Consider the following 11,707-nt stretch of genomic DNA (forward strand, 5'->3'; position numbering starts at 1 on the left):
TCTAATCATTATAATAAGAATATTGGTTAAAAAACCTCAAAAACAAAAAAAATTTGTTTTAGATCTTCAATAAATAATAAATAATGTCTAAATTATTCTAGGAAATTTGAATATGTATGGAAGCTAGTGTTAGTGTTAATGATTTATATTAATACTATTTACACTTTAAAAAAAAAAAAAAAAAAGAGGGGGGTTGTTAATGACAAAAATTGTGGGAGCTAAAAATGATTTAAGTTTAAACTTTAAAGGAGTAATTTTGGTATTAAATGATGTTTAAAAAAAGATTTTAAAATATAAATAGGGTATACCAAATAATCGTGCTTCTGATAAATTATATTTTTAGCTCCCACCTAGTTGATTAGTAACCCCTATCACTGAATACATCTCTTCTATGATTAAAATAAAATAAAATAAAAATCCCTTTAAACCTCATTTTATATCGAAAATATTCTTCTAAGCTTAATTAGGTTTATTTTCGTCAATTTAAAACTTAATTAAGTTTTTTGTTTTACACATTTTTTCCCCTATCTCAAAACAATTAGGTTTTTTGCACCCATTTTCTCCAATTTCCTAATTTTAATTATCAAAATTACCTTTTTTTTAATTTTTTTTCTTTAGATTTAGATTAATCCTGTCGTATGATTACTTTTTCTATAGTTTTAGTATTATATATTTAAAAAAAACAAATATATAAAATAAAACAAATTTTTTTAATGATTTTTAAATGTTAGGATTATGATTTATACAAAAATTAAAAATTAAAAATTAAAATAATATAAAATATAATATGAATGACTTAGAGGTGGGAAAGGCCTAGGCCTAGTTGGTCTTAGGACTGGGCCATCAAGTTCGGGCCCAATTTGGGCTTGGTCCTTGTAGCTCAGGCCCAAATAATCAAGGACCAGTCTTGGGCCTATGAGATTTCTCAAGGACCGACCAGTCCTATGGGCTTGGATAATCTTTTTTGTAAAATTTTTTTTAACCTTTATATTTATTGTTAATTTCATATTAAATTGGGGGTTTTATATGTTTTACAAGGGTTAAAAGGAAATTGGGAGGGGAGGTTTGGGCCTTGGAGGAGGGCCCGGGCCCTCCTCCCTTGGGCCTGGTCTGGTCCTAGGACTAGTTCTCCTAAGGACTGATTTTTTGGGCTAGGTTTTCGGGTGGCCTAATTCCCACCTCTAATGAATGTATTTAGAAATTGAGTAATGCTACAGTCACCGAAAGGAGTGCACCAAATTCATGCATCGAATGATGTGGCAAAATCCTAACCGTCGATTAATATTAATTTATAATTAATCGACGGCTAAGATTGCATCACATCATTTGGTGCATGAATTCGGTGCGCTCTTTTTGGTGACTGTATTATTTTCCTTAGAAATTAACCTCATTTGTAATCATTTGAGTAAAGGCTAAATTTGTCAATGCATCTAAAGACTTTGAATTTTGAAAAGCACCAGATGTGACGGCGGCACTATAAAAAGGAAAGACCAAACAACATATTCCGATCCAAGGTTGAGCGAAATCCCAAGGTAATACCCTTGGTTTCATTTATTTCAAATACCAATCCTTAAATTAACACTATTTCCTTTATTTTAACAGTGAAGGGGCAAATTGGTCTTTCTCTTTTTTTTTTTTTCCTCTTCCCTTCCCATTTCTTCCCCAATCCGCCTCCTCCTCCCATCTTCTTCCTCTTCCCTTTCCCTTTCTTCCTTATCTCCGCCTCCGCCTCCCATCTTCTTCTTTTTCCCTCCACACCTCCTCCTCCCTGGCACCTCACCATCCCAACCCACTACCTCCTCGACCACCTTGACTCCCCTTTTCGCCGTCACCCTTCACCTCAAGTGTCGCACTCCGCCAACTTCTTTATGGCGACCCCATCACCAAAAATCTTCATCAAGCCCACCATTTAACTCATCAAATAGCCCTCTCTAATAACCCCATGCTTTCTGTACTCAATATCTCACCTTTCAACACCGATTTAAGCCTTCTCTCCCTAGGGTTTCTATTTTTTTTTTTGCTTTTGCTTTTGTATTTTGTCTTATGTTTTTTTGTTTTTCTTATTGAAATGGTGTGATTTTTTGTGGTTGCTATTGGGTTTGGAATAGGGTGATTTGGCCGACTGTGGTGGTGGTTTGGACGTTGTGGTGGTTTTGGGATGATGTGGCTTGGAATGGGATGTGGTGGTGGTGGTTTGGCCGATTGTTGGATTTGGAAGGGGGTGGTTTGAATGGCTATGGTGGTGGTTTGGGATGGGTTGGTTTGGAATGGGTTGTGGTGGTGGTTTGCCTGGCTATAGTGGTGCTGTGGTGGTTTGAAATGGGGTGAAGGGTAGTTTGGTAATAGCATCTGTCAGAACTTAACAATCACTAATTGTGTTAATTTAAGGGTGGGTATTTGGAATAAATGAAAGTGGGAGTATTAACCTAGGTTTTAACTAAACCTTGGGGGGGAATATGTCGTTTACTCAAAAGGAAAAAGACAAAGAGGACTCACTTCACTGAAAATAATTTTCCACTTAGGTGCATTTGTTCGTAGCCACGTGGCACAATATCACTTGTTTATCATATGATATTCACGTGGGCATGATGACCAAAAAGACATGAAAGTGAAACTATTACGTGAAATGGGTTATGACGTAAGCCTCTCCATAAAGGGGTTTAAAAATTTTGGTTAACACATTTTTTTATGCATCAAATTCATAATCTTAAAACACACGTAAAGGTAATATTTTTATAAGAGTTTATTTTTTTTATAAATATATTAAATAAAAAATATAAAGGATTTATATATGTATATTTAATATGATTTTGTGATTTTTCAAACTACATATCAAGGACATTAATAGTTATAGTCGTGTTTGGTTCATTATTCCTGTCCATATTCCTAATCCTATTCTCCAAATAATATTTGGCATATTATTCCATAAATATTACCTAATTTTTTGTAATTACTTTAGACCCCATAAGGTTATTAATTTCATTAAATACCCCCTAAAAAAGTTAAAAAAATAACAAAAATACCCCCGTAACCCATACTTGGTAGATTCTGGCAACCACCGTCTGTGGTCAACGGTGAATTACTGACCGGAACTGGCCGGTAATTCACTGATCTGGCCGTCGCTGACGGTCAAAGATGGTCGTCGTTTTGGCCTTTTCTGGCCTTCGACTGCCATAGCAAGTCATAGATCTGGCCTTTTTCGGCCAGATCCGTGGTGGATCTGGCCGGAAAAGGCTATAACGACACGTTACGATACAGATCCGACCGGTCTATGTCGTAACGCGATTTCCTGGCCAGATTCATGCGGTGGTGGCCGGAATCTGGCACTGCAGGTGGTAGGGGTATTTTTGTCATTTTATATGTTGGGGTGTTTAATTAAATTAGTAAACTTAGGGGTTTTTTTATAAATTTTTAAATTTTACCTTGTAATACTCCCCTATTTAACTACCCAATGTTATTTCCAAAATCCTATCTAAAATAATGAACCAAACACACCCTATATTTTTTTTAATCACCGGGAGTGATTGAGTCAGCTTTCACATACTTTAACTAATCTTTTAGAATCTTAAAACTGTTGACCGAATAAAAACCCTACTAATCACTCTTATTAATGTTTGGGGAGACTCGAATGAATAGTTCATAAAATTTCTTTTTGCTCTTTTACTGTTAGACTATTCAAATAGTAGTTAATTAACGATTATATTTAAATATTAATAACATTTCAATAACAACAATAATATACCAGGTCGATGTGTTTTTCGAATGAATAAAATATTATATCGTAGAAAAAATGAAACAATTTTAAATTGGTTGCCGACGTCTAACTATCAGAGCAGTGATATTTTCAAATTGAGGCAATAATATATGTCTAAATCATCAGCTTAATTTGTCTATGTTTTGCGGGGTATGTGATATTGATATATTATCAAATATCTTTATAAAATAATACACAAATTATTTTTCTTTGTTTTATATATAAATTTTTTTAAACACATTAGCTTTAATCACATGACATGTATGCAATACATCAGAGAGTATAAATTGTCGGTATAATTAACTTGAAGCAAATATAATTAATTAATGGTCTTGTATTAATTGCAGGTATGTTAAATTAATAACATTGTTGATTTTTTTCTTTTTTATGTAATCATCAAGGGTGTTCGGACCAGTTTGTACACATCTCAACTAATCATTTCTTTGAAGCTTTAGAGTTGTCAACCGAGTAAAAGCTTTAATAGTGAAATTGCCAATCGGGTGAGCCTCACTGGCCACCTTTATTAGTGTTTGAAGCGACTCGAACTCAGAAATTCATGAAACCTCTTTTTACTGTATTATTATTACACTATCCAGTGGCGATTATTGTTGCTGCAAATTATTGTAGTCAATTATATGAATTGGTTGTCAATTCATAATACATTATGAGACTTTTTATGATATACAGAGAAAGCAATGAAATGAAATTATATTGCAGATGAAAAGACCTCTCGACCCTTCCAGTTATTTATTTTCAAGTTGAACAAAGAATCTTTGGCCTTGTCAACATACAGCTCTTTTAATTTCTCTGTTCTTTGATTCTTTCTTTAGAAGCGTGCGTGTTGTGTGTTTCAGCCATAAATCCTCACTCTGCAGAGCTCGACCCTAGCTTTTACAACTCCATAAATTCCCGTGAACTCTCCAAACCCTAATTGTATTGTATGCACTACCAAAATCCTCAAATGTAAGTTGCTAAGTATAATGGTTTTTCATTTACATATGAAGTTATGGCTTCTTATGTTCTCTCTAAACTCTCATATTCACACAGTAACTCTCATATACGCCATGGGATGACAGAGTTGAAGCAACCGTTATTTTGCGAAGATCATTTTGCAGGAGCATCCTGACCACCGTGATATATAATTCTCTTCCTCTCTCTCCTTATATGTCTCTGCACATTTATGTTTCGTAAATATTTATGGCAACCTCACAAATTTTTGTTATTTACGTGCTGGCAGTATAATCTTTATATCTTTTCTTTATCATGATCTGCACTTTTTTGCGCTGGCAGGCCATGATAAGAATCACAAAAAACTTTTATGAAAACGATTTTAGAGTGAAAGGTTTGAATTCATGAGTGTAGTTGTATCATTGTCAAAGAGGCAACTATTTAATATAAACCTCAATTAAAGTTAATCAATCTGTTATGATTACATACTAGAAGACTCTAATTACTAGTAAGAGTAGCGTTACTAAATATACAAACCGATAGTGCTATCACTCATTGACACGTCATTCATATATATTTATTTATTGAACATTTATTAAGTTGATTTTTTTATATAATTTCATCTATTCACTTTGACACGTTAATTTGTATGAAAATTTTTGTATATCTAGTATTATTAATCTTGTAATTAAAGATAACATTACGTTGACAAACAAATCTTACAAAGCGAGCTTTATAATTAATAATTGATTTTTAATAAATTTTTCTTTTTGTTGGATTCATCAGAAACCAATTATCATCTTGCATATGTTTGAGTTAATTTGTGAGATTTATTTTCAATCTATCTTTATGGTGTAATCAATTAGCAAAGTAAATCATATCAAATCAATTTGTTACAACACATAGTCAAATAACGATTGCATTGTAAAAAAGCACTACAATTTTATTATTATTTTATTTTAAATTCTATTACTTTCTAGAAATATGAGCACTTTGATTTTAAGCCATTTTTTTTTTTTTGTAAAAAAAAAAAAAAAAGCCATACTCATATGGAGGGACACAGTCACTTTAAGGAGGTTGTATTAATATTAATAGGAATTGCATCAAAATTATTTTCCAATTGCAGCTACATATTGAACCTAATTTGCTCATATATACACACTGGTACCCTCGGTTTGAGAACATAAGAATCAATCAAATGAATTTTCACTATTGCTAAGGTGCATGATAGCTCTTATATATATAATTTAATTCATTTCAGGTCATATACAATCTTGACTGGTGTCTGGTTAATTTAATAAGACAGTCCGAACCATCTCTAGATCTCTCTTTCACATCATGGATGATATTGAACCTCCTTTTCAAGAAACCTACCCTTCTCTCTTCGTGAACCCTTCTGAGAAATTAGCAAGAGAAGAGAGGTTTGGCATGGATGATGATGAGGAATATTGTGAGCTTCCACTGATTGATCTTTCTCGTTTGGATTTCAGCAGGGATGGTTCAAGTAATTTCCAGGGCGACTTTGACGAGTGCATAAAAGAGATGGGTAAAGCTGCTAGTGAGTGGGGTTTCTTTGAGGTTGTGAATCATGGGATTCCTCATAAAATTCTAAACAACATGCGATATGAGCAGAAGAAGTTGTTCCATCAGCCCTTCTGCAAAAAGGCTGAAGAAAACTTCATGAACTTATCAGCTAATAGCTACCGTTGGGGGAACCCTACAGCCACTTGTTTGAGGCAGTTTTCATGGTCAGAAGCCTTTCAGATTCCTCTTTCAGATATTTCGAGATTGGATGAATGCAACAGAACCAGGTATACTTACCTTTAATTTCAGCTAAATTAGCTTAATTTTGTAGTTATATATATATACATATATGTATTTATTTATCACCGTAATTAACAAGGAAATGGACTTCACCTAAAACATGCGAAAGATAATTAAAAGTTTTTTTTTTTTTTTTTTTTTTTTTTCAAGAGATCAATTAATTAACTTGGTTTATTGGCTTATGATTAACTTTAATACATCTTTATCTTATAAAGAAATTGATAATACTGTATTATTTATTTTTAAACACAGTTCTATATGATCTATTGTATCAGCAGGCGATATATATTTAAATACACATTAATAAATATCATGGTATTAGTTTTCTTTTAGATTTCTAGCTACAATCATTATAAATACAAGCATGCATATACATGAAAATATATATATATATATATATAATACGATAAAGATACCACATAATTTATATCACGTACAAACTAATAAGTTGGATGTTATTATTAGGAGTAAACAACTTATTTCCAACCAACTAATGATTTAATAACACTTTTTTACCCACAAACTTTTAAAATATCACTTTATCACCTAAATTTATATTCCGTTTCCGATTTCAGCATCGTTGTGACCCCACACTACCACTATTCTTTTCCTTACTCATCACTTATCAAAACCCCTCAAACCCTACTTCTGTCGACCTTGCCAATCGCTGGCAATCGAGTGATTAGAATTTGTATAATTGCCTCTCAAGTTGAATTTCGATCAATCATAACTATCAAAATCCAACATTCTAGCATAAAAAAACTCGTCAGTCTCCATTCTTCAAAAGTCTCAATAGTTTGGACCGAGTTTGCTATCTATTTACCATCAGAATATAAATTGGAGTAATAAAATAGTATTTTAAAAGTCTATGAGTGAGAAAATATCATTAAACCATTGTTTTGGGTGCCAAAAAGTTCGTTAACTATATTATTAATTATTAAATGTATAATTATGTGTAGTATACATGCATTGACTTGTGATACCACATTATCAATACCATCATAGTATATGATCATAAAATTAGTGTATATGATGAGAGATTCTTGCAGTAATCTAATAAACTACTAAAAAATAAGTACTTTATAATATCCAAATACGAATATGAATTCATTTCATAGATCAAATGGATAAGATGCCATTTGCATATACTTTTGCAGAATGTATAACAAGCTTTGTGTGTAATATAATCAGTCAAATGTTGTTAAAATTAATTGCTTATTACGTATTTTACTACTCTTCAGATCAAGTATTGGTTTGTTTGCAACAAAAGCTGCCTCTTTGGCTCAAAGGTTGGCCGAGTATTTGGCACAACATTTGGGTGCCAAATCGTCTTATTTTAGAGATTATTGCCCGCCAAGCTCCAGTTATCTTCGAATGAACAGATACCCTTCCTGTCCTTTATCTTTTGATGTGTATGGCCTCATGCCCCACACTGATAGTGATTTTCTCACTATACTATATCAAGACCAGGTTGGAGGGTTGCAACTGAGGAAAGACGGAAGATGGCTCTCCGTTAAACCTAATCCTCAACTTCTAATCATCAACATCGGTGACTTATTCCAGGTAATTCATAATTCTACTACTTGAATTCAGTAACATATACAATGATATCTTTTTTTTTTTTTCGGTGGAGTTAGAACATTAAAAAGATGATCTTGAGATATAAATATTAATGCGGGGCAGGCATTGAGCAATGGAGCGTACAAGAGCATTGAACACCGAGTGATTACTCATCCAGAAGTTGAAAGATTCTCTGTGGCGTATTTCTATTGTCCGTCTTATGAAGCAGCGATTGAGAGCTTCAGCAAGCGAGCGGTGTATAGAAAGTTTAGCTTCAAAGAGTATAGACAGCAAGTCAAGGAGGATGTTATCACTACAGGTGAAAAAGTAGGGCTCTCAAGGTTTCTCTTATAAGAAGGAAGTTTTCAGCTTTACATGTACAAAATTTTCAGCTTATAAGCAAGTGTATCATATATCTACACATATTTGTATATATACAAATATGTTTCTGTTCATATGAGTTTAATCCCGAAATTATTTAATTTTAGGGCATGGAGTAATGGTGAAAGAGCTAGCTAGCGACGACAGAACATTACTGATAGAAAACATATTTGGTCACCTTAGATAATATATAATAGAGTAAATGACATATTCTCATAGGAGGTTTAGTGAAATCCCAAGTTGATATCCCTGATTGCATTTATTCCAGATTCTCACCCTTAACACTATTAGTGACAATTAAAGGTGGTCGAAAACGGTGAATGAGGTTGGCAAGTGAAAGTATAAGTTTTCTAGAGGAGGTTGTGGAGAGTCTAATGATGGTCTCGGAAGTAATTTTAGACTTCAGAATCAGTCAAAAAAAGCTAAAAAGACACCAACTTAGACATTATTAACGTGAGTCGCTTTTTGTTAACATAACCCTTGTCGGCCAAAGAAAGTGCCAACACACTTTAGCGAGCTAACATGTGCTATGTCACAGTAAAAAGTTAGGAATGTGTTAGTGGTATTAACTTGGGATTTCGCTAAACCTCAGGTGAGAATATGTCGTTTGCTCTATATAATATGATCACCGTGTGTCTAGTAATATTTGGTCTTAGTGATAAATGACAGCACTGAGATAGATTGATGGTGGAGGATAAGAGAAGTGTGGGAGGTTCAAAGAGGTGATCAGTGTGTACATATATGTTTCTTTTTTAATGGTGCAAAATTATGAGTGAACTGTCGATGGATCTCAATCTATATATAGAAATCTATTGAGCTGAAGCAAATACTATGTTTAACACTTAATTGCAATTAATGAAGATCAATCTTTAAGCTAAAGGCACGCATATGCAACTTGTCTGGCATTATGGCTTCTTCATAAAATTAAGCAGGCCACACATATATGTTAAGCGGTTACTGAATTGAAATATTATGTATAATATTCTTTGGATGCTTGTCATGTGGGAAATTGACGCAGCGATTAGCGTAAAATAACATTAGTACTCGATTATGTCTTTAGGATTGATACTAGCACTTGACTATGCCTTTAAGATTGATAAATAAGTCTCAATTGCAAAACACTTAATTCAAGAAGTTGAAGGAAAATCTGAAAATTCAATCTATATCTTCAAAAGAAACGAATAATATGCTTATATAGAGCGGTGACAGCTAACCTAACAAGACTCCCAATTAAATAAGAAAATAAAATCCTAATTAAACATGAAAATTAATTAAATGAAGAAATCTTAAATGTTGACTAATTATAAAATAAGAAAAAAACTCTAAATATAATAGAAAAACCATGCAGAAAATTTAAACGGCCATAAAACATGCCGAAACAATGGATTTTGGCTCGAAAATGATCCTCAATTGAGGTAAAGGGTTGGCACGACGTCAAGCTAGAAACAAACTTTCTGTTGATATTTTACGGGTCCCGTAACTCTTCTCGCAAAAAAAGTATGACTGTTTTAAGTTAACATACCTATTTAAGATTTATGACCTTTGGACAATGCGTTTGGGCTTCTGACGCTCAGCTTTCTCAAGGAATTCATATGTTAAATGTTTTACGTCAAAAATTAGGCTCTTGGTATCTCATATTAACTAATAATTATAGGCTAAAATTAAATGCTTTATATAATAGCCATGAACATATTGTGTTGGATATCAAATTGTAGAACCGTAGGGAATATCATATGCATAACACGAATAATCAAATGTTTAGTAAATGATTGGGAATAATTGATATTGGACTTCAAAAAGCTTTGCCTTTAGCTAGCAGTTGGGATATACCGACGCCGCCTCGGCGTTAGCAAAGTGCAGCCATACCGATGCCTGCTTCTGACGTTGGCTATGGCCTCTCCACAGATAGGTATTCCTGTAGTGGATCATTGGTTCGCCTAATATTGAACCTAAAATGTGATTAAAAAAACGACAGTTCATAACCATGTTACAAAGTATAGTATTACAAAATAATAATAATAATAATAATAATAATAATAATAATAATAATAAGGGAACCAAAGCTCGTACTTGACATGTCATGATCATAATATGCATTTGACAAATTAACTCCAAACTATGGCTAGCAATTGATGTATTTTGTGTCTAAATATACAGGTTTTGAATTAATATATGACATAATGGCTGTAAAATTGTATTAACATTTTTGTTATGCCTAAAAAATCAGGGCTAATGCAGTCTTATGTTAGTGATGACCAATCATTGTTCAAGAAGACATTATGCCGTCCAGGCGTTGCCATGTCATCCAAGGATAGAAGGAGTAAGACTATCATCAACTTGCCAGGTAAAGACCTAGATAGTGAGTGGCTGGGAGTCACCCACCTGCCCAAGTCCTATGGATTTAAGGATATTTTCCGTGCAACCAACAAATGGGAAGCATGGTAGGAAATGTACGACACCTGCCCGCTAGCAGACCCGTAATCATTACCTAGAAACCTCTTACTATAAATAGAGAGCTTCCCTCTCATTTTTCTGATTCTAATTCTAATAAAAAAAAACACTCACTCTCCCTCTTTGTATTTCTATTTCTTTGATCGCTACTTGCGACCTGATTGTAATCTTTTATTCATAAAAAAGACAGTGGACGTAGGATTTGCTTTGAGCATCCGAACCATTTTAAAAATCATCTCCTATTTATTTATTTCATTTTCCCATTCACGTGCAATTTCTAAGTCCGCTTAGCACTTTGCACGTGCAAATAGTTGGTGTCCAAAATCAACATCAACAGTTTGGATTTAATATCCACTTTTCATCAGGAATCTTTGATTAATCGATTCTGTTCACTAGCAAATGGCTTGTGGTTTTGAAACCGAGCGAGCTAGCCCCAACAACGAGAGGTCCCCCGAGTACAAGATGACACTTCTCCTGAAGTGCCCCTGATTTAGCATAGTACCGCGACATACATTCCTTTGAGCTCACAGCTCGACTCAGCTATGATGGATTACTTGAAGAGGTTCAATAATGCTCTCCAAATGGTTAACCAAAGGTTAGACCGTTTGGATCAGGTCGTACCACCCGAGTCCTAGAAGGTGGTGCCATTGCCAAAAATGTTTGTAGGTTGCGTTAAAGTGCGGAAATGGGTGAAGGCCTATGCCGCGTGCACTACAATGTGTAAAGGCAAGGTAAAACAGGTGGCAGATAATGGGCCGAAGGGCTCCAAGGGACCAGCAAATACTGGTC

The 11,707-nt window shown here is 33.9% G+C and overlaps 1 protein-coding gene across 1 annotated transcript; it reads left to right on the plus strand.

Annotated features, from left to right (window-relative positions):
- Window positions 1-6,040: 6,040 nt before the first annotated feature.
- On the plus strand, window positions 6,041-8,440 carry LOC116107990 (gibberellin 2-beta-dioxygenase 8-like). Its single transcript, XM_031394273.1, has 3 exons — window positions 6,041-6,513; window positions 7,768-8,089; window positions 8,210-8,440. Exons 1-3 carry the CDS (start codon window positions 6,041-6,043, stop codon window positions 8,438-8,440), a joined length of 1,026 nt encoding a protein of 341 aa, XP_031250133.1.
- Window positions 8,441-11,707: the final 3,267 nt, after the last annotated feature.

Source organism: Pistacia vera, unplaced genomic scaffold (genome assembly GCF_008641045.1).
Source record: "Pistacia vera cultivar Batoury unplaced genomic scaffold, PisVer_v2 Contig550, whole genome shotgun sequence".
NCBI classification, from domain to species: Eukaryota; Viridiplantae; Streptophyta; class Magnoliopsida; order Sapindales; family Anacardiaceae; genus Pistacia; species Pistacia vera.

What these genes read in the sequence shown, in the direction of transcription:
- LOC116107990 (XM_031394273.1), top strand. Translation starts at nt 6,041, where the DNA reads ATGGATGATATTGAACCTCCTTTTCAAGAAACCTACCCTTCTCTCTTC. An exon ending in GATGAATGCAACAGAACCAG is followed by an intron (nt 6,514 to 7,767) that starts GTATACTTACCT and finishes ACTACTCTTCAG; the next exon opens with ATCAAGTATTGGTTTGTTTG. An exon ending in ACATCGGTGACTTATTCCAG is followed by an intron (nt 8,090 to 8,209) that starts GTAATTCATAAT and finishes AATGCGGGGCAG; the next exon opens with GCATTGAGCAATGGAGCGTA.